The 22357-nt window shown below is 42.1% G+C and overlaps 6 protein-coding genes across 17 annotated transcripts; 4 read left to right on the top strand and 2 right to left on the bottom strand.

The window, feature by feature from the left end:
• The first annotated feature begins 285 nt into the window (after positions 1–285).
• Positions 286–7106, top strand: Glyp (glycogen phosphorylase). The gene is made up of 13 exons (XM_076827123.1): positions 286–493; positions 584–909; positions 2902–3003; positions 3068–3382; positions 3459–3570; positions 3655–3814; positions 4141–4300; positions 4573–4883; positions 4959–5073; positions 5155–5337; positions 5415–5762; positions 5843–6172; positions 6257–7106. The coding sequence occupies exons 2-13, from the start codon at positions 667–669 to the stop codon at positions 6410–6412; spliced, it is 2535 nt and encodes an 844-aa protein (XP_076683238.1). The 5' UTR covers positions 286–493; positions 584–666; the 3' UTR covers positions 6413–7106.
• Positions 7107–7205: 99 nt separating this feature from the next.
• On the top strand, positions 7206–9884 carry LOC143376613 (galectin-8). 5 transcript variants are annotated; one of them, XM_076827128.1, is made up of 8 exons: positions 7206–7320; positions 8226–8311; positions 8432–8636; positions 8716–8913; positions 9038–9126; positions 9206–9400; positions 9460–9619; positions 9708–9884. In XM_076827128.1, exons 1-7 carry the CDS (start codon positions 7231–7233, stop codon positions 9611–9613), a joined length of 1017 nt encoding a protein of 338 aa, XP_076683243.1. In that variant the 5' UTR covers positions 7206–7230; the 3' UTR covers positions 9614–9619; positions 9708–9884. The 5 variants fall into 5 exon arrangements, with proteins under 5 accessions (XP_076683243.1, XP_076683244.1, XP_076683242.1 ...); XM_076827131.1 differs by lacking the exon at positions 7206–7320 and adding exons at positions 7397–7691; positions 7811–7953 and having other exon boundaries at positions 9460–9884; XM_076827129.1 differs by having other exon boundaries at positions 9463–9884.
• Positions 9885–10452: 568 nt separating this feature from the next.
• Positions 10453–11532, top strand: LOC143376614 (pigment-dispersing hormone peptides-like). 3 transcript variants are annotated; one of them, XM_076827132.1, is made up of 3 exons: positions 10453–10949; positions 11093–11227; positions 11348–11532. In XM_076827132.1, the coding sequence occupies exons 2-3, from the start codon at positions 11102–11104 to the stop codon at positions 11471–11473; spliced, it is 252 nt and encodes an 83-aa protein (XP_076683247.1). In that variant the 5' UTR covers positions 10453–10949; positions 11093–11101; the 3' UTR covers positions 11474–11532. The 3 variants fall into 3 exon arrangements, with proteins under 3 accessions (XP_076683247.1, XP_076683249.1, XP_076683248.1); XM_076827134.1 differs by having other exon boundaries at positions 11044–11227; XM_076827133.1 differs by having other exon boundaries at positions 10453–10957; positions 11100–11227.
• On the bottom strand, positions 11531–15742 carry LOC143376608 (uncharacterized). 6 transcript variants are annotated; one of them, XM_076827117.1, is made up of 9 exons: positions 15524–15742; positions 15132–15216; positions 14525–14896; positions 13745–14425; positions 13347–13663; positions 12953–13279; positions 12618–12882; positions 12304–12534; positions 11531–12225 (listed from the first exon to the last, which is right to left on the bottom strand). In XM_076827117.1, the coding sequence occupies exons 1-9, from the start codon at positions 15549–15551 to the stop codon at positions 11931–11933; spliced, it is 2601 nt and encodes an 866-aa protein (XP_076683232.1). In that variant the 5' UTR covers positions 15552–15742; the 3' UTR covers positions 11531–11930. The 6 variants fall into 6 exon arrangements, with proteins under 6 accessions (XP_076683232.1, XP_076683234.1, XP_076683233.1 ...); XM_076827119.1 differs by having other exon boundaries at positions 15132–15209; positions 15524–15542; XM_076827118.1 differs by lacking the exon at positions 15524–15742 and adding an exon at positions 15492–15523 and having other exon boundaries at positions 15132–15209.
• A 217-nt stretch (positions 15743–15959) lies between these two features.
• Positions 15960–18730, top strand: Eco (Establishment of cohesion). Its single transcript, XM_076827126.1, has 5 exons — positions 15960–17106; positions 17170–17392; positions 17472–17645; positions 17705–17910; positions 17985–18730. The coding sequence occupies exons 1-5, from the start codon at positions 16274–16276 to the stop codon at positions 18106–18108; spliced, it is 1560 nt and encodes a 519-aa protein (XP_076683241.1). The 5' UTR covers positions 15960–16273; the 3' UTR covers positions 18109–18730.
• On the bottom strand, positions 18680–21837 carry LOC143376611 (putative ATP-dependent RNA helicase DDX43). Its single transcript, XM_076827124.1, has 11 exons — positions 21676–21837; positions 21267–21569; positions 20985–21194; positions 20699–20917; positions 20500–20626; positions 20254–20419; positions 19898–20140; positions 19668–19815; positions 19353–19594; positions 19110–19272; positions 18680–19045 (listed from the first exon to the last, which is right to left on the bottom strand). The coding sequence occupies exons 2-11, from the start codon at positions 21513–21515 to the stop codon at positions 18914–18916; spliced, it is 1899 nt and encodes a 632-aa protein (XP_076683239.1). The 5' UTR covers positions 21516–21569; positions 21676–21837; the 3' UTR covers positions 18680–18913.
• Positions 21838–22357: the final 520 nt, after the last annotated feature.

The following is a 22357-nucleotide window of genomic DNA, read 5'->3' as shown; positions in this document are numbered from 1 at the left end:
TCCTGCTTTTATTTAAAAAACTCCTTCCAGCCAGCGTTCCATTTATACTTAAAAATACTAGCCAGTGTTCACTACATGATTTTGTTATATTTCAATTAATAGTGGTTCATTTATATCGTCGATTGGTATCCTACCGGGCTGAGAATTTCAAATGTGAATCACAGATGGCGCGAAAGTGCTTAAAAAATATTTCTCGACTCGATCGGTGTTGCAACTCTACGTCACGTGACGGTCAGCTACTAACGCGCTTGCGCGACCTTGGCGCAAGGTGACCGCCTCTAGGATTGCCAAAGCTGCGCGTGTTATTCGTCTCTGAGCAGCGTTCGCGTGCGGATCAATCAGGGCACCGGTGTCTATGCATATGCCGTGAAAACCGGTCAGTTCTCTGGCCAACGATCGTCAGCTACGATAACAGAAATCGCATCCCGCTTGTAAAGAACCGCTGTCCGTAAAGGACGTGGCCAACAAACAAAGCATTCAGCGTCTGTGTCCGGTAATAGATTCACCAGAGAATCTTACGCGGAAAACAATCGAAAGTTCAATTAAAGTTAAAGTGTCGAAGTAACGAAGTCGATCTGTGTAGGTCAGCAGAAGTACTAGGCCAAAAATCGAGGGCAGAATCGTGTCAGATTAACGAGCGGAGAAACAAACAGCGGGCACGCAGAGATGTCGGCTTCAGAGGTGGATCACGAGAAGAGGAAACAAATCTCTGTGCGCGGGATTGTTGATGTGGAAAATGTCGGGAATTTCAAGAAGACATTCAACAGGCATCTGCATTACACTCTGGTGAAAGATCGTAATGTGGCCACGAGCAGGGATTACTTTTTCGCGTTGGCACACAGCGTCAAGGACAACTTGGTGTCGAGATGGATTCGTACTCAGCAATATTATTACGAGAAAGACCCCAAGGTACCTTTCCCTTTAAGTATGCCCCTCCCTACTGTAAAATTACTTGGTTTCGTATCGTCACTTCTCGTGTCGAGGGGTACTGAACAAGTTTTTCAACGCACACTCTGAATTTCATTCGGAACATATCGCGATGCATCGCTAATAGGTGCGTGTCACGTATCGTGCCCCGAAGCTTTGCAATTTAGTGACAGATTGACAGCCGCTTCGGCAGCCTTCGGCGGGATTGCATAATAAACAGATTTCTGCTCATTCTGTGCGTCGCTGTCTGCTTGATAGCGGCGCGTATATGATATGTCATCGGTCAATGACTCTCCCCGTTCGTTCGCGGCTCGAGAATAAAAATGAAGGCGAATTTCGACCAGCTTAACTGCGGTTAATGCGATAATTACGTTAGCTAGATAATTCACTTATACGGGATACACCGTCGGGCCGGGATTGTTCGCCACGTCGTAAATCGTTTAGCGCAAATACATATGCAATACTTATTTATATGATAGAAACGCTATATCGCGTGGCGGGCCTTCAAAATGCAGCTGCAACACGTTGCAGCATCTATTTTCGTTTGGCCTTACCATCGGCTCACCCTGAGGTCTTGAGCCAAAACAGTTATCATTCTTTTCCCACAACGTCACGCCGCGACGATAACAGCGTCCCGATTATTGAAACTGCTCCAATTCCATCGACAGATTATTAATAATTGTTTATGAATTCGTTCCGCATTATCGCATTAATTATACATGTTTTCTGTTGATTGTATTGTGTTAGAATCGGAGGCGAATCAAGTGACCGCTTAAAGGACGAGAGATTTCGCAGTCTGGTCGGCCTTGATCGACCAGATGATTTTATTCCAGTTATGGTTACATATATGTCCGTTAATCGCGTGACTAATTATAGAACTTAATCGCTGCAACCTGACCCGGAACAATTATTCATAATTGCTTCGAAATTTTCGATGCTCTTCTCAGCAATCGAATGGACATGAACATTTAGATACTCAGATAGTCACAGAGGCCCAATTTCTTCAAATCTGGGTGAATTTTGGGGGATAGAGGATGAGATCATCCAGAACCACGGATTTGGAGAATGGATGGAGGACAGGAGTAGATAAGATTTCTCAAGATTTTTTATGGAACCAGGGGAGGAAAACTGCTGGGGGAGCAGAGCTTGGGCGAGGGCGAAGATTACAGCCAGGCAATTTTGGATAAGGGGAGAAGAAAGGAGGTCGGAATGGAACGAAGGGAAGACTGGTAGTGAAGCAAAGAGATTTATGTACGGGAAAAGGAGCAGGACGAGGAGAATAAATTCTGCGTATCGTAGGACGGACGAGTACAGGCCGCGAGAAGTCATGGCACTTAATTACGGAAACTGCTTGAACAGCAACTATTAAAAGCCGAGATGTCACGTTTCGCACGTTTCCTGGGTCCGCTTTTGGACCGACTCCCGTATTATTTCAGAAATGCTTTCGAGAATTTCAGCTGCCTAAAGTTCGGAACTTTCCGCGGGCTGGTTCCCTTAAGTCGGTATTTCAGAATTATTCCCAATCGCCTATAAATACGCGATTATGAGCACGAGGAAGAGTGGAAAAAATGTGGACGCCGACGCGCTGCGATAAACATTAGTTTCGAATGACCCTGCTACCCCGGGTCTCGCGACTCAAAACGAGAAGTTAATTTATTTTTATTCACGGGCCAATGGAGACCGCGGCGACACGAGATTTACGTTAATCGATTTCGTAACGGAAGCGCAGAAGACACAATAAGATTTAATTTATGATGCTGTTACAAAACAAGGTCAATGACTTTTATTTTATCGAATCATAGTTCAGTGTCTTCTGTGCTGAACATTTAAAAATGTTACGCGTGCGCGGCAGATGGTACTTATATTTCTTTAACATCTATTTTCGAAGAATGGCGTAAGTACAGCTGTTTAGGAGTACCATAATTAACTGTTTGTAGTTTATACGTTCTGATGTTGTACAACATTTTGTTTCAGAGGGTGTACTACCTTTCCCTGGAATACTACATGGGAAGAACCCTTCAGAATACTATGATCAACTTGGGTATACAAGGGGCTTGCGACGAGGCAATGTACCAGGTCAGTCTTATGTGTAACGAGTAGAACCGTATGTAATAGCCACTTTAGTTTATTCTCATTGTAGATGGGGTTGGACATCGAGGAGCTCGAGGAGCTCGAGGAGGATGCTGGCTTAGGTAACGGTGGTTTAGGAAGACTCGCAGCCTGCTTTTTGGATAGCATGGCCACCCTCGGCTTAGCAGCCTACGGGTACGGTATTCGATACGAGTATGGTATATTCGCGCAAAAGATTAAGAATGGGGAGCAGCTGGAGGAACCAGACGATTGGTTGCGATACGGAAATCCATGGGAGAAAGCTAGGCCCGAGTTCATGCTCCCCGTGAATTTCTACGGAAAAGTTATCGATACCCCTGAGGGGAAGAAGTGGGTGAACACGCAGGTTCGTACAAGAGAAACGTAAAATTCCTAGAGAAGCTTCTCCATGTTCTTGCATTATTTACTGATTTCTCATGCAGGTTGTGTTTGCCATGCCCTATGATAACCCAGTTCCTGGTTATAAAAATAATGTAGTAAATACTCTTAGATTGTGGTCTGCTAAATCACCTGTAGAATTCAATCTGAAATTCTGTAAGCAACGTTTCTTCATTAATTCGTACACGCGGCTATTTATTTGTACGCGAGCGTGTTGCAAGTGATAACCATTGCTTTCAGTCAACGACGGTGACTATATTCAAGCTGTGATCGACCGCAATCTGGCGGAGAACATCACTAGAGTGCTCTACCCTAATGATAACTTCTTCGAAGGAAAAGAGTTGCGATTGAAGCAGGAGTATTTCATGGTGGCTGCCACTCTTCAAGATATAATACGCAGGTCACTAAACACTCCTTGACCGACGCGTTTAATTGGCGCTTTGTTTATTAATTTGCTCTTACAATAGCGTAATGTGTTTCATCACCGATTCTTTTCATTTTTCGGTGCATTATCTGTTTATTCCTACACGAAGTGGAATTATCTTGTTTCTGAATTGTTCTTTATCGCTATTAAACGTACTTTTAGTGTGTGCATACGAGGACTGATTAGACGCTCGTAATTACATTTTTGATAAGGATTTTGAAACCATTCCACTTGGTTCGGTCGTCTCTTATAGTATTCGGTTAGCAGATACCACAAGTCACTTGGAATGTTGTTACCCGCAGGTACAAATCCAGCAAGTTCGGCTCGAGGGAACACCACAGAACAGACTTCGATCAGTTCCCTCAAAAAGTCGCTATTCAGCTAAACGATACTCATCCTTCTTTGGCCATTCCTGAACTTATGAGGATTCTCATCGACGTCGAAGGGCTTCCTTGGGAAAAGGTAACCAGTCACTCGTGACCAGGGACGGCGCGAGCTCTTGCGGGGCAAAAAAACGCATTTATATCGAACTTTTCAATTTTATAGTAATAAATATCTATGGCAAGAGCCCCGCAAAATTTACGGTGAGCTTCCCCTGGACTGCGGGGCCAGGGGACGCGCTGAACCCGCCTCGCGCCGACCCTGCTCGTGACCAGTAATAGAAGCCTAATCTGGTAAATTTATGGAGTCCGATGAATATTCACGAATGTTTGTTGTCCTCTGTCCGGTAAAAGGCTTGGGACATCACGACTCGAACCTGCGCCTATACGAATCACACGGTGCTCCCGGAAGCCCTCGAGCGATGGCCAACGAGCATGCTGGACAGCATCCTTCCTCGACACCTGCAAATCATTTACCACATAAACTTCCTTCACCTGCAACAAGTCTCCGCCAAGTACCCGGGGGACATGGATCGTCTTCGTCGCATGTCCTTGGTCGAGGAGGAGGGCGAGAAGAGAGTCAACATGGCACATCTCTCCATCGTTGGTAGCCATGCCATCAACGGTGTCGCAGCGATACATTCGGAAATCTTGAAATGCGGCGTGTAGGTGTATCCTATAATTTGTAAACTTATACCACGACTAGGAGACATTCGACTAACATCGCTGTGTTGCTTCAGTTTCAAAGATTTCTACGAAATGTCACCCGACAAGTTCCAGAACAAAACGAATGGTATCACACCAAGGAGATGGCTTCTCCTCTGTAATCCGAATCTGTCGGACCTGATCGAAGAGGTGAGCGTCGTTGTCTTGTATTCTCAGATACGATAGTGGCTCGATTGACCTAATGTTGCGATCTTATTCGTGTGTGATCAGAAAATTGGCGACGAGTGGACGGTGCATCTGGAGCAGCTGGTCCAACTGAAACAGTGGGCCAAGGATCCGGTTTTCCAGCGCAGTATCGTGAAAGTGAAGCAGGAGAATAAATTGAGACTGACGCAGATGCTTGAGAAAGATTACGGCGTTCAAGTGAACCCCGCCTCCATTTTTGACATTCAGGTTGCTTATTCCTTCTCATCGCGCCAAAATTAATTTGCCGTATCGCATAAAGTCCTAATCGTGTATTGTGTAAACAGGTGAAACGTATACACGAGTATAAGAGGCAGCTTTTGAACTGTCTGCACGTGATCACTCTTTACAACAGAATAAAGAAAAATCCGTCCGCACCGTTCGTTCCGCGGACAGTGATGATTGGAGGGAAAGCAGCGCCTGGCTACCACTTAGCTAAGAAGATTATAAAGCTGATTTGCAGTGTAGGGAACGTCATAAACAACGACCCGATCGTGGGCGACAAATTGAAATTCATCTTCCTGGAGAATTATCGAGTAACCTTAGCGGAAAAGATTATTCCAGCCGCGGATTTGAGCGAGCAGATTTCCACAGCTGGTACCGAGGCTTCTGGCACAGGAAACATGAAGTTCATGGTACGCTTTCATTGGATTGTTAAATTACTCTTCGATTAATTCGCGTGCGAATGACTGGAGTACGTCGTTTCCCGTTTCAGTTGAACGGCGCATTAACGATCGGCACACTGGACGGCGCCAATGTGGAAATGGCCGAAGAAATGGGCACGGAGAATATATTCATCTTCGGTATGACCGTCGATGAAGTAGAAGACTTGAAGAGGAAAGGGTACAATGCCTACGATTACTACAACAGGCTCCCGGAATTGAAACAATGCATCGATCAAATTCAGGGTGGCTTCTTCAGCCCTAACAATCCAGATGAATTTAAAGACATCACTGACGTCCTGCTGAACTGGGATCGGTTCTACTTGTTCGCTGATTACGAAAGCTATATTCAAATGCAGGATCATGTCGGCGAAGTTTATCAGGTGCGTTCGCGAGTACTTTTATTCGTTACCAGATTCGGAGTACCTTTTACGATTCTTCGTTCTACTTTTTGGGCTTTGTTTCAGGACGAAAGCAAGTGGGTGGAAATGGCTATTCACAATATTGCTTCGTCGGGGAAATTCTCATCTGACCGTACGATTGCGGAATACGCCCGTGAGATTTGGGGTGTCGAGCCATCTTGGCAACGACTTCCTGCACCTCATGAACCACGAGACATTTAAATCATAATTTACTTTTTTTTTTGGTCAACTTACGTTTTCGCTTATTACGCACATTATTAACGATCGTCATTTTTTTTAATTTCGTTTTTTGGACAAGTGTGAGTAGTTTTGCGGCGAAAGCGGCAAATTATTCTCACTTGCTTGAAAGTATATACTGCCTAATTTTTAAAAGCTATATTAACAGCCATCGACTGATCAACGAAAAGGAAGGAAAGACAAATTCAAAAGGGAATTTCCTGTGTTCCTATGGTCTGCTTATAGACGAAATATGTTAATAACATTCAGAGGTTCTTCTCTTAACAGCAAGAAAACAGCAGTCTAGTCTAAAAGAAAATAGTTAATGCAAGCATCAGAAGCTATTTTACTCGTATTTTTCTACTTGTAAATAAAATGCCCAACAATAAGGTTAAAACAAATGAGTTTATCGATTGTTAACAAACTCGGACATTTACGAAAGAAGAACTACTATCTACCTTGAACTTTGAGTCCTCCATTATGATATTACTATCGATATTTAAATCGTATATTTAATAATGTTCATGTTGCATGCGTCTATTAGTATTATAAGGGTGCTTATCGCCAAGTTTTGGAATTAAATTTCTCGGAGAAACAGGTATCGCTGTTTCTATTTAACGCAATAAAATATGTATCGAAAAAATATATACGTTATACATATATGTTAACAAAAAAGAAACGAATTGTTCATCTTTTCTGCTTTTCCAAACACGCATCGCGAATTAAAGCAAGTGGGAGTAGGAGGAATCGAGTGTCACGTGCACTCGCAATAAATCATATATACTTCGTTTTATCAGAGAGTAATGTCCGTAAACCAGGCTACGATTTTCGTGCAAACAAAGGAAAATGCTCGCCGTGAATTCTCGTTTGTCGATGAGGGCACAACTCCGATAGTGAGTACCGATCGGAGATATAAGAATTTTGGTCATAAACAATAGAAACAGATTTGCCAATAGAAATTTTCAATATCGCTGTCTAACCTGTTTCTTCGACCCAACCTATCCACTTATTGTCCAACGCCGCATCGAGGCTTTGTTACATATGGGAAGGCCGAAGCTTCACTTGGATTAATATTGCATCTCTCTTCAAGTATCCGCCAAATTAAACATTTTGCCCGTGCTTCTGCTCGATGAAATTGTCAATTAGCCTTGACAGACTTGCATAGAAACGTCTGTTGATTCGATTTAGCGTATAAAACTATAAATAGATTGTAACGAACTAAATAGCATTCAGCTCTGTGGCGTCGACAAGAAAATAACAGCAGGTTAGAGGCTAAGGAAAATCAGTTGATATAATTATTTAATGCATGTTTCTTAAATCCGTTTATTACGATACAGAGGTGGCTTATCATCGAACCTAATCTTATCCTCCATCCTTATCTAGGACCTTATCATCCTTCGAAAACACGATCGCTGAACCGTCGGTTCGTGTTAACAGAATAAAGATGACCGAGTGCATAAATAGAAAAATGATTCCCATGGAGACTAATGTCGAGGATCAGAATCCAAACTTTGACTAGCTTCTATGTACGAGTCCGTAACATTTGTCCCAACGAATTACATTCCTTTGAGACACTCGGTGTGAAAAATCAAGCCGATAACACGTTTATACAAGTTCATTGATAAATCCACCTTACGTGGCAACTTCTACGCACGTTTCATATACCGGGTGTCCTAAAAAAATGCAATATCCTGTAGCTGTAGGCATAATAACATACTACGATTTCATCTTTTGATATTTCCATAGATCGTTCTATTTGCAGTACGACGCACTGACGACACTTGCATTTCTGCTTCAGAATGTTTCGAAACCAGCCCCATTGCAAACACTGACGCTGACATCGGCCATTGTGGTCACAGGCTACATTCCTCCTGACGCATTGAGGTGATTCTTTCCTGTAAACAGACGCGCTAAAACGAAATTTGAAAAGATCGATGGAAAAAGCAATTATTTGCCGATACTGCGTTGCGATGTAATTGAACGAGTGAAACGTAATCGTTGCAGGTTTTCGGTAAATTTATTATGCAAAACGCCTGGGAACATCGCGTTACACTTCAACACGCGATTGGTCAGAGGCTACGTGGTACGAAATACGAAATTCAAAGGATGCTGGGAAGAGGAGGAGACGTGTTCCCCTGCCGGGCACAACGTCTTTCGGCGCAACTCTTACGTTCACATTCTGATATTTTGCACTGCCAATGAGTTCCAGGCAAGCAGCGTTCTCAGTTAACGGCTACGATCGCCAATGCCTTTTAAGAATGAACCGAGAAAGTATACACTTGTCCTAGGTTGCCGTGAACGGGGAGCATTTCTGCGCGTTTGCGTACAGGATGCCCCTGGAGAGTGTAACAAGTCTGAAGATCGATGGATCGCTCGAGGACACTAAGTTCCGACAGCTCAGGCTGTTCGTCTACCCCGATCCAGAGATATGCAGACCAAGCACCTGTTTGAGTCTATCGAGCAATCAGACGCTCGTCGAATCCCTCGTAGGTTTTCTTGATCACGAACTTTTTTTTTCTTCTTCCCTGAACGACTTGTAGAGAAAAATAGTCTTACGCCTTCGACTCATAGTGGCTGAAAATTAAGTTGTTCGTTATATTCTGTACACAGACTGTTCCAATTACGGTGGACATTGAAAGCGAATTCAAAACCGGGAGTAGACTGTTCATTGGCGGGAGATTGAAACTTCTTCCTCATTCGTGAGTTTCAGTAGTCTTCCCTTTAATGAATTAGTGCTCTAACGACCTTAAGCTCTTACCCTCGTTCATTCTGTAACAGGTTTTATGTGAACTTACAAAAGGGGAAAGCGATCTACCCGCATCCCGTAATTGCTCTGCACTTAAATCCCCGTTTTCTGTACGGCAGCAGTGCGCCCTACGTCGTAATGAATTGTTGGGCAAACGGATGCTGGGGGCACGAGGAAAGACACGGGGGACACTTGTCCTGGATGCCTGGCCGCGATTTTCTTTTAACGTAAGCTTTCGAACAAACGCGTTGCTTAAGAAAGCAACTTTATTTATGTTTCTTTCCAGCAGAATTCGGTGTGAACACGAGGTATATACAATATGGCTGGGTGACAACATGATCTGCGAATTCAAACACAGATTAAAATCATCAAACATTGACACCCTCAAAATCTCTGGGGATATCGTACTTTATCAATTAGCTATGACTCAAGCAGCTTGAACAGATGTTTCCGCGAATATTTCTATATCCTATTCACTTTAATAAAACAGCATTTACTTTCTATCTAATCTTCCAGTTGCAAATATTGTTGCAGAAGACTGCGCTTTCTATACAACAATACCATTTGCGAAGGATTGAATCAAAATTTCCCACATTTTCGTGGGAGATTGTAATATGTGCTAAATGTTTAGTGAATAAATAGACAATAACTATTTAGTATTAATGATGCAAATGATAATAAACTTTTGCTCTATGTACATTTATATTTTCGGTCTTCCGATCTTCTGCCAGAGATGGGCAAAAAAATATTTGAAATAAAAATTTGTGCGCCATTGGGCTTATCCGCCACTAAATAAAACATAGAAGTTTATTCCGCGTGATGTATTAAAGAACGCGGATACGCGTGCTCAACGAAACGCTCGCGTGGCCGATCGTGCAACCAGAAGGCTGCAGGATTCTCGGTGGACAAAAGGTAAAACACATTGTAAACAATCGTTAAATCGAACACCTGAGAGCTGTCGTGTATCCCTGCAGCGTAAATGTGTGCATAAATTGACCGCGTCGCGTTATCGCGTCGTAAACGCAGATAGGACAGGAGGCATCGCGGACTCGAGCTCGCGAGCATTAACAATCGCGAGTGATCGCCTGGACCATGGTAACCAACGGATCCTTACTCAACTTTGATCCGCTCTTTCGCTGCGCTTCACGACCGTGACGTAGATAAACCAGTGCGGTTAATCGGTCCACATCGACGAAGGACTTCAAAATATCCTTTAATCTTCTTACTACTTGTTTCGCCGTATTTCCTTCTTCCTTGATTCCTCGTGTAGATATAATCTTCCACACCTGAATCATTAAATTTATTTCAATGGGAAAGTGGGGTCTTGTTTTCTTGAAATTTAAGGCGGATAAATAAAGGAAACGAAAACATACAGCGAATTAATGACTCCGAGAATCCTCAAACCGCAGAGGCCTCGCGCTGAAACAATGCGTCATCACAAAGTTATTTTTACAATAACTACGAAAAAGAGACGAGACGTACGGAGCGGCGTTCGGTTGGAGCCGATCGAAAAACTCTGTCACCGACAGAATCGGTGTTTACGTAATTCAAGTAGAAAAAAGAAATGAAAGGCAATTTCTTCGATGTCTCGTCAAAGGAGATAACTGTCGTTCACAGATACATCTGTCGCAAGCAGATTTCAACCCCCACGAGCAAGGATCCACGACGCCGCGTATAAAAGTATCGTGCCCTGCCGGAGCTTAGGGCACATCCAGCTTGCACGTCCAACAGGAACAATTATTGCATTCGCAGCATCCGCTTCACTGAGGAGAAACAGTAAGCCGGTTAAACTTGTAATCCCCCACTTGCACACTTATTTTCATAATTATACAAAAGTGTATCTCATACTTAACTATCGCGCGATTAAAAGGGAAAGCTTATCGACGAGGATTTTATCATCTGCTGTGTGGTGTATTCAGGAATAAGGCATGGCTTCGATCAAATGCATGGTCGTCTTGATCGCGATTCTGGGAATCTCGTACGACGCGTTGGGGGCGATCGAGGACCCGGAGAGGAATCTCTTGGGACTAGGCTTCCCGTACGACCGAGGACTGGTGAAGAGATGCACATACAATATTAATGAACATTTATAGAATAGGATGATTTCTCGTTTGAAACACTTTCGACGAAAAACACGACCTAGCTTCAGGAAATGTAGGAAGTTATGGTTTCAGGATAACGATCTGCAACTTGCAAGGCTGCTGCTGTTACCGCCCCACCTGTATCATCCTAAACGCAATTCCGAACTCATAAACTCGCTGCTGGGCTTACCGAAGAACATGAATAACGCTGGAAAATAAAAGTTCTCGGATGAATCGCTGTTGGAGACTCTATTATAATTAATGAATCTTAATGTAAACGGAGCTACGCTTCATTCATCATGTACATTTCGAAGAATCTCCCGGGCTTGTAACGTGTCGAACTCTATAAATGTAAAAAAATATTGCGTCGTTGATCTCTCCTCAATCCCTCACCTGTTGGTAGCTCTAACGATTATCGGTCACTTCTCACAAATACTTGAACAAAGTAAAACGAAGCGTATAAACATAAAAAATGTTTCACGACCAAGCAACTTCTGAAAGAATCGACATTCATTAACATCATCGTATAATGTCCTCTTTTCTCTGTACACGCTTTTCATTGAATATTATGACCCAAGTGCGGAACACCGAGTATTATGAAATTTATGTACAAAGTTCATTTCGTAGAAAAGCACACCGTTATCCTTGTCTTTATTCGTATGGAACTCGTAGGCAATTAAAACTTGAGGTGGAAACCACCGCCGACGGGAGGCTGCCTTCCGCCTTCCGTGAGACCCATGTGAAACCCGGAATTGCTCAAATCAGCGTCATCTCCGTCTCCTAGTTGCTTGTACTCTTTTCCTCCGCTCGGTGGTTTCGGAGAAGCATTCGTTGTTCGAACTCCGAGCTCCGATTTCGCTGGCCACGTGGGAAACATCTGCGGGTCGATCGGTAAAGGTGCTTCCGTGAAGTAGCCGTGCTTTAGCGCGTCCTCCGCTGTTACTCGTTGTTGGGGGTCGTACGTGAGAAACCTGCAAATACATTTAAGAGACGATAGAGAATAAAGTGTGATTCCGACACAAAATTGCTACGCGACGGAGAAAACATACTTATTCAACAGCTCGACGCCCAGATCCGACAAGGATAAGCTGAAGCGCTGTCTCAAATTGTTCACAGGATAATGAGCGAATGGAATCTTCTGCACCATCGGCAGTTTACTGTATCCTGGCCATATCCGATCGTTCGGTGTGCCTAATTCTTTGAATATTCTATTTAACTGATCAATCTCTGATTTGCCAGGAAATAATGCCTCCATTCTTAGTAATTCTGCGAAGATGCAGCTGAAATAAAGACATCCCCGGTTAGTAGTCGTAATTCTAGAGAAGTGGGAGAGTATTATTCACTCTTTAAATGGTTTCCTTACCCTACGGACCACATATCGACGGGAGTACTATACTCTTTGCCGCTCAGTAGCAATTCGGGGGCTCTGTACCAAAGCGTTACAACAATCGGAGTATATTGCCTCAGTGGAGAACCGTACTCTCGCGCTAACCCAAAATCACCAACCTTCAGAATACCTCGATGACTTAGTAACAAATTCGACGTTTTCAAATCACGATGAAGTATCCAATTGTCGTGCAAATGTACGACTGCCCGTAACAATTGTTGCATAAGGCATTTCACCTCCCCTGCGAAAAGAAATCATTATTTGTACACCCTGCTCCACGCTCTCTCATATTTTTACCTTCAGCCATTTACCTGGTATGAAAACCTGTTTCTTTTGCTTCATCGTTTCCATCAACGATTTCAGATCATGCTCCACATAATCCATCACGATAAATATCTTATCCGTGTTGCTGCCGACGACTATCTCTCGGACAGTAACGATATTCGGATGTTGCGCTTTTAATAGAGTGTTTATCTCTCTGAGGCTGGTGATTGGGAATCCTTCTTTCTCTTTCTCCATCTTCAGTCGTTTCAGGGCCACAATTTCATCCGTACGTTTGTCGCGTGCTCTGTACACTACACCGTACGTACCTTCTTCGATGCGGTTTAGACACTGAAATTCCTCTACGCTTCTACAGCCTATAGAAAGATAAAACATTAGAAATAGACCGCAAAACTGCAATATACCGAAGAGTTGTTCATTCACCTTGAATAGCTGGTAAATATGGAGGCAACTCGGGGACCTCCACCTTCTTTTCTTCTTCCTCCATGTTCTTGGTCGCGCCATTCGAGTCGACGTGGCCAGGGGATTCCCCGTCGGAGTGATCAGACTTGGCTAATCGATCGACGGATAAGGGGCTTGGATTATTGTAATCAGACCCGTCATTCGATTCAGCGTTAGAGCCTTTGTTCGAATTGTTCGACTCGTCATCGTCCTCGCTGCTCGATTCAGATGAATCGGAAGAATGTCTGTCAGAAAATCTTTCGTGTATACTTCTTTGGCCATCGGAGGAATGTCTGGATCTACAAAGCAAATATATCAAATCAATTTATTTCAAAGATATACAATAATTTCCTTTAATTCGTTCAAGCATATAATCTTACTCTATGGATTTGGAGCAAACTTCATCCGAATGGATGGGACTCGGACTTTCGTCCGACAGTTCCACGATAGAAGAGTCTTGATTGTTGTCGGGACTCAGCGGCCGCATTTCTCCTCTCTTCATTCGTCGCGCTTCCAACTCCATTCTAGAGACTTCTTTTCTCCTGGCCATTTCCCTGTCTGCTTCCAATAATCTTTCTTTCCTCAGCTCTTGTTCCGTCATCTCCGTCGGATCCTTCGTCTCTATCTGTATTTCATTGATTTCCATTTCATCCGCTTCCTCCGTAACGATCTCCATCGCTTCGCGCAACTGTTTCTCCCGGTGCTCTTTCTCCCGTTCCGCTTTCTCTCTGTCCCTATCGCGGAGTCTGTCGTGCTTGTGCGATCTCTTGTGACGCTTCTCGCTTCTCTCGGGTCGTTCCATTAGCTCCGTTTCCGAATATTGCTCCTCCATCGCCCTCATGCGCCTGTGCTCCTCCATGTGAATTTCACGACGTTCCCTTACATCGTCTCCAATACCACGGATCTCGCGACGCTCTCGCATATCTTCCATTCGTATTTCTCGGCGCTCGCGCGTATCACGCAAGTCACGAGAGTCGTCCAGACGAATTTCCCGCCGTTCTGCCTTGTAATCTCGAATATCCCGCGAATCCTCTCGCCTCTCTCTTCTCTTATCCAGCAATCTGTCAATAAAATACTACAATAGACAATAGTATAATCGCATAATGAGCCAAAAGTAGCGCAGCAAGTAAACCGCTTCAAATATCTCAAATCTTTTATACCTTTCTCTCAAATCCTCCAAAACACGATCTCCAGTGCTCCTCTCTTTCCTATCGTGTCTAGATTCTCTGTCCCTATGACCATCTATTCTTTCTATCCTTTCCATTCTCTCTCTGTCCCTTTTGGATCCGTCTGAGCGCTCCTGCCTCTCTAAAAGGTCCGCTCCATGTCTACGGTGCCTGTGCTTATCCCTGTGCCTGTCCTCCCCACGATTGTGGTGCCTAGACTTTCGTTCCTTCTCTTCCCTACGGTCCCTCCTATCGCCGTGCTTATCTCTCCTTCTCGACGAGTAAGTCTTCTGATGTCTGATGACAGCCTGCGGTGGCTTTATGTCCAGAGAATCGGCAGTATCTCCGCCATCCTCCTCTGAAAAGCTTTAAGTATACTTTTCTCAAAATGACTTAAACACGCGCTATGTTAAAAGAAATGAAAAAAAGATGATTTATCAGGCACAACCAAATAGTGAAAGAATGTGAGTTCAGAGAAAGGTTATACCTGCATCGAGAATTTAAAGTAACATTGCTTATGGGGATGATGAAATACTCTTCGACTGTTCGAAGTTAAAGGTTACGATCGGAGGTTAGAATCTAACGTCGAATTGTTCGTTACCTAAAATCATCCATATCCTTCGAGGGGCTTTTCTTTATTTCTCCGTCTTCACTTTGATTATCAATATCCATGTCAAGTCTATTTTCTGACATGTTACGAGTGAAGGTACATTTATACAGCCGCCGTCACGGGCACGATCCGAGTCGGACGTTTGGAGTTTGCGCGGAGGAAAATCGGTGAACGCTCGTTGAGGCGAGACGAGCCGCGTCCGAGGCCTATCCGTGCTATATCCGAGCGCAAACATTGGTCAGATTCATTTGACTGCTCTACGCGTACTTAGCGAGCATAAAATTCGCCAGCAAGCGCCCATCGATTTCGCCGACTCGGATCGTTCTCGCGTCGGTGGCTGTATAAATTGACCTTAAATACACATCGCTGTTCTCCATGCATACCTTCTGGCGTGCGGAGAATGGGACGCATCCACCACACTCGCGAAAAAATAAATTATATCTCACGCGCAAAACTAACTACCCACAATGACGTTTTGTCTACCATTCGTCGGTGCATTCGAAACCCGTACATTCTTCGACTTCTCATCCGCGAGCAAACAAACAATAAAACGATAAACCATCGCACCGCAAATCTACCACTTTTCAGTCTCTATTGCCGCGAAAAATCATCAAGCGTTAATCAATTCTAATGTAACTTACAGTAAACAGAAACAGCGTGCCTTCCTGTTTGGCGCGTTTACAATGGGGTATTTCCTTGCGCGTGCCTATTCCGTCGTTCCCATGAACCTTTCATCTGTAGCCAATAGGAAAAGAGATCACTAAACGTCGCTGCGAGCGACTGTGCCTGCGGATGAGGATTCGCCCTCAAGCGGTACATGACTACCTTCAGGCTGATACGAAAGAGCGCGAAAGAGGAGCAGGGAAACGGCAAGGGAAAGGTCTCCAGCAGTTTTGTGATTATATCACATTTATGAGGACCGAGTTGTCCCTTTTTAACATCACTTTACACTATTTATGTCTGCTGTACGGGTGCGTATAAAAATGTTATGGTGACAGAGCTGTAACGACACAGAGTTTGGAATATATGAAAAAGCAGCGGGCACGGATGCGCGCAACACCGGTGACTTAACACCGATGTAACGCGTTTAAAGGTTTTATAGTAATCCCAATGAGAAGCAGAATTACAGAACTATGCATAAATTACCGGAACAAAGACTTCATAGGAGAAATTTCCCGCGAGTCTCGCCCCGTGGTAGAAGGAATACAAAAAGGCATGCGAGAAGATACACAATGGGATCCATCAATGCTGGAGTGTCGCATGGAGTTAAGAGACCAAAGTCAAAGCCTCATTCAGATACTGGAAAAAGTAACTTGACTCACACCGTTGAAAGTATGAATAATTCCAAAGAGAATCATATGAACAGTAGTGCAGAGAATATGGATGCAGAGGAGCAGCAGAGCGCAATAATGATAGAAAGATCTGCATCCCCAGAAATTGACCCTAATAAGCGCTTTTTTAAAAATAAACGAACGACAAAGAGAATCTACACAGGTACAGAAACTACAAATAATTATGTTAAATTAAAAGTTACACCAAGTAGTAAAATTGCTCTGAAGCGGAAGAGTAGTCCACCCATCAGGCAAGTTCACAAAAGACCGAAGCTAATGGACATTTCCTTCGATACCACTGACTTAACGGTGGATGAACCAGAATTAGAAGCAACGATAGAGCAGAAGAGTGTCGCCGACATATTGAAAGTGCTGGAAGATGATTGGGCTGACGATGACTATGATATATTGGACACACTAACTAATCGAAAGCTGGATAACATTTCGCCGTTAGAACCAGTAGCCATCCTAAAAGATGTTACTATGACGCCGGAAATTGAACTTCATAATATGACTGCCGCATTAATGCCTTTAGAAACTATTTCCTTGAACAATAATTTGAACAATATTAAAGAGAATAAACAGAAATATTATCCGCTATTTAATAAGGAATCTTCTGCTGTTAAAGTAGTTGAGTAAGTTTTAAAGAATCTAAGAGCTAAAGCTGTTTCTCCGATCTAATCTAATTTCTGTTTTAGGGAGACTGGTAAGAAATCAGGGAGCAGCACGAAAGAAAATATAGGTTGGCAGTTGCGTGCAAAACGGAATGGCAGCGACAATCAGTATCAGCTGGACGCAGGGCAGAAGAATTTTGGGGCAACGCAATGTAGAGAATGCGGTGTTGTATATCAAATAGGGGATCCCGAAGATGAAAATGCTCATCTAAATTACCATAATAATAAAAAGAGTCTGAAGTTTCCTGTGTGTTGTTAATATGTATACATAGAAGAAATAATGTTAATATATTGAACGTTCGTTAATTGAGAACTCCTCGTTACAGGGTTGGAAAACGGAACATGTAATTATGGAAGATCCTTTCACGTCGGATCGTGTAATCTTGGTGGAGCCAGGTGATCCGAAGCAGTATTGGAATAAAGTGGGAGACATCTTAGCGTACGTGGACAGAGATTTGGGACTGGTAGACACAAAATTATCAGACTATGAGAATAAAAAGGTAACTATGTATGTCTTCTGTTATAGATATAGGTTTGTTCTGACGTTATTTGTTTTTAGGTGTACTTATATGTAAGGGACAAAGTTATCTTAGGAGTCTTAGTTGCGGAACATATAAGCACTGCTCACCGTATGATACCCGAATTATTGGAATTAAATTGCTGTACGGCAGAAAGCACTCCTGCTAAATGTGGAATAAATGTTGTCTGGACTGATATGAATCATCGCAAGCAAGGCATAGCTACTAAACTAATTGATATGTTGAGGTAAACGTTGGGCATTACAAAAGTATAAACTACATTTCTTCTTTTATTAATTCATACTTTTTTCGTCACTTTAGATCGAACTTTTATTACGGGTATGTTATGCCCCTGGATGATATTGCATTTTCGATTCCAACTTTGAGTGGGAAAATATTTGCCGAGAAGTATACGAAAACTCGGAACTTCAAGGTATACACTTAAAATTTGGCATCAACTTCATATTTTCTTTTCAATAAAAATTATAATTTTTGTAGCAATAGCATTCGTCTATGTCAGGGTTGACTAACTGGTGCCTCCGCGAGCCACCAGTTAGTCAACCCTGATCTATGTTATCAATCTTTTTTGTTTTTGTAACAATAACATTAGAATGCTACTTGCGATATCGATACATTTAACGTTTACAGATTGTTAGATATATTTATTTTTTTAAATTGTTCTTCGTTCAGAAATTGCTTTACGAATAGGTAGTAGAATCAAAAATTTAGGTAGTGAATCATTTCTGTACTGTAGCCAAGAATATTTCTTAACTCTTTTTTTCTGAACGAAGTACACAACATTTGTTTATTTTTTTAATACTACTATCTTACTGTTTCTTGAAAACCTACTATCTTAGTACGGGTACCTAATTCTTAACAATTGAATCACTCTCGATGGTATAACTTTCGTTATTGGTTTATTTAATATTTAGTATTTTAAATTTGATCGATGGTGTTTAAAAATTAAAGATGTTGGTAGTGGAGAGATATTAATATTATTAATACACATAACAAAGTTAATGTGGAGGAGGTTTATTACGCTTAAAATACATTTAATATTTTTATTATTCATGTACATTTTTCATACATGTACATAAAAACATGTACATCAAATAAGAAACTGCCTGATATAAAAAAAAAGTACAAATGAAACAGTTTTTGTTTATAATACTTTCTGTTTAACCAACTTATCTCAGAATACCAGTAGCCTGCATAGGATAATAAGCTAATGATAGCATACTTTCAGTTATCTACCATCTTCTATTACCCCTTCTGTTCGAATAGTTGCCTCCGTCTAATCGTTCGCATTGTTTCTCTTGTGCTCGTTTCTCCTTCCATGCTCCGTATCTATCAGCCATTTGGTGCAATTCCGTAGGAATTTCCTTGAAAGAAACATGTACTTATGCACAGCTGTTGAAATCGCTAACTACGCAGTAAGTAACTTACTTGATTTGCTTCTTCTAGAAGATTAATTAGTTCTTTAGCGAGAGACCAATCTTTCCTTGTCATGAACGTTATACTCTCTCCTGTGCGCCCAGCGCGACCAGTGCGTCCAACTCGATGGACGTACTCTTCTATATCTCGCGGGAAATCGTAATTTAACACATGCCTAAGGGAAACAGTTACTTCAATGATATATCTAAAACTATTTAATCGAATTTACACCTCGGCGCGCAAGATTACACGTACGTGACATCTTCAATGTCGATTCCGCGACTCGCAACGTCCGTCGCGAGAAGTATCTGAACTTCCCCAGTTTTTAAATCTTCTAACGCCTGCTCTCTGTCAGACTGCTCCCTTCCTCCATGTATACTTTGGCAATTTACCCCTTGCAACGCTAAATCACTCGCTATGTCATCGACTCTGGACTTTTTCCCAAAGAATACTATCACCTTGTCCGTGGGACCCATTTGGCGGAAAAATTGATACATCTGTTGGAAGAGAAGCATTCCATATTGCATCCCGTCGAATGTCATCAGTAAAAGTACTTTTTATAATATTAACCATATTTGATTTTTCATCTTCGTCGATGATGTAAAGTCTTTGCACCACTGTATGCACAGTAGCCAAATCGAGGGATCCAACGAATACTTGAAGTGGATTCTTCATATATGACTGAGCCAAACGCCTAACGCCTTGAGGCCATGTGGCACTGAAACGTGAACCAACAATATTATAATCTGCTCAAAACTAGGGACGTTATTCTAACTTGCTCTGTTTTTCTTTTATAGTACCTCGTCATAACTGTCTGCCGATCTGGCCTTACGTCTAGCAAAGTTTTCCTAATTTGTGGCTCGAAACCCATGTCAAGCATACGATCGGCTTCGTCCAGCACAAGATACGTGACCTCCGTAACGTTTAAAATATGTGCTTCGACAAGATCGTTCAGCCTCCCAGGAGTTGCGATAACGATTTCTACACCTTGCATTACAATGTTGACTTGGTCTTTGCGGCTGCCACCTCCGTACACGCATACCCTTCAACAGTATTTTCTTGTTGAAAATATTTCTCGGGTAACGCCCACGCGTCCAATTAGAAATGGGTATCGGTAAGTAAATAACGGAGTCACGCAATTTACGATGTTACTTACGCTTTTATACCATGATAGGAATACTTGTTCACTTCTTTTTCAATCTGCAATGCCAACTCTCTGGTTGGAGCCATAACAAGGACATTAGGGCCCTTTCGTTCTGCCCGTGGTGTCACTTGGCCCTCGATGTGGATCAAAGCAGGCAGTAAAAACGCTAGAGTCTTCCCTGAATGTATTGTTCGCGGAATTAGTTTCTTGTTTATTTCCGGTAAAGTCATAATAATGATAAACATCTGGAGAAACTACCTGTGCCCGTTTGTGCGATTCCAATGAGGTCTTTACCACTGAGGAGAATAGGCCACGCTTGACATTGTATCGGACTTGGCTTGACGAAGCCTTGTTTTCTTACTTCTTCAAGTATCTCGGGGTAGCTCTAAGTTATAATAATCTTATTCAAGAACATTCCTCTTTTATCGAATACTCAGTTTTAGATGTTTCTACCTACCTCGAAAGCCTGCTCAAATGTTTCAATAGGATTCGGAATGTGAAACTCTTCTGACTGTTCGTCTTGCTCTTGAAACATATATCTAACTTCTATATTGTTATTTGTTTTCCTGATGTGAGCCACATGCTCTTTTGTCATATTAGCAACTATCGGATGTTCTTTATAGAAGTCTTTGATGATAGGAGCACATTTTGACCATTTCTCTTTTCGATAATCATCCTAGAGTGTGTAACAATTAGAAAATATAGTTGCATGCAGTTCATTTCTTAGACTTATGTAAACTTACACATTTTTTACTAGCGTTAGACCAATCGAACGCATTGAAATCAATTTGTGGCTCGTCATCCTGCTTTCTATATTCCTCCTCCCCTCGTGGTTGAAAATTTTGGTGGGAATCTCCTAATGATTCCTCTATCAACTGTTTCGCTTGATCTTGACCTTCTTTGGAACCGATTATAATAACAGCAGTAACGTCAATTCCTGTTGATCTGTCCACCTGTATCGGAGTGACTTTGAGATAAAATAACTGTAGGTGTAAAATTAATTGTATTATTTCTGTTACGCTTACACGAATCTTTGTATTTGTTTTGTCTTCTAACTCTCTGATATTAGATCCGCTTTTGCCAATCAGCTTTCCCACTTTGTCCGTCTCGATGTGTATAGTTATTTTGTCAGATTTCTCATCAAAATTGCCATTTTGCCCCCTGTCAGAATAATTATTTCTTCGATATCTTCCTCTGTCTTCGTGCCTCGAACCCCGATTAGAGTTGGAGGACGAATAGGATGTACTTTTATAATACTGTCGGCTATTCTCCATCTTGTAACGATTAATCCGGCGAATAAGAATATTTAAATAACGAACAACTTTTATCTGAAATTATATGAAAAGTTTAGAAATATTTCTTCCTACCTTTTATATTTCCGTGAATACAGAATCTTATTCTGAAACGAGGAATACATTAGTCTTATTTAGGTACCTGTTATTGACACGTGGTCGCATTGACATTGCCAAGTTCTACAGATCGTTATTCAGAATGCTTCGTAAACAATAAGATGTTTTAAATTTCACTGATTACATTCGTGTGAGGAAGCTTTTCTGCTTCACCTTCACAGTGTCTATCTAGAGGGGTGTGAGTACTAAAGGTACTAAATATTTGTGAGAGAACGAATGCTAGTGGAATATTATCGAATTTAAATACAACCTTGAGGATTATTAGAGTGAACTTTTATTTCGATAAAAGTAAGAAATTAATAACTTTTTCAAACTTATTGTTAGATATTACTTCGAGGATAAATAATCTAGTTACTAAATTATTTTCAATGGACGAAGTAATGGCAGCACTGTACATTCAATAAAATCATCAAAATCATTTTGGACGTCTGCTGCTGCGCGATTCCGTGGGGGATTTTAAATTAGACAGCGGGTCCGTACCCAACACAGTATGCAGATTCTGAGTGTATTTAATTTTTCCGGCATGAGCCGCCATTTGAATTTTAGTTCAAACAGAATGTTTCATAGCTTAGGGGGCGCGCAAATACTGATCCAAAAGTTTTGCTGGAGTTTCTAACCCCTGTTCCTGCCCATCCTGCGTACATTTGCGTCGCGGTGAAAAATACCGACTCACCATTGCCTATGAGTGATACACTTTTTTTATATAA

Source organism: Andrena cerasifolii, chromosome 14, assembly GCF_050908995.1.
Source record: "Andrena cerasifolii isolate SP2316 chromosome 14, iyAndCera1_principal, whole genome shotgun sequence".
NCBI lineage: Eukaryota > Metazoa > Arthropoda > Insecta > Hymenoptera > Andrenidae > Andrena > Andrena cerasifolii.
This window is presented reverse-complemented; position numbering and strand designations above follow the sequence as displayed.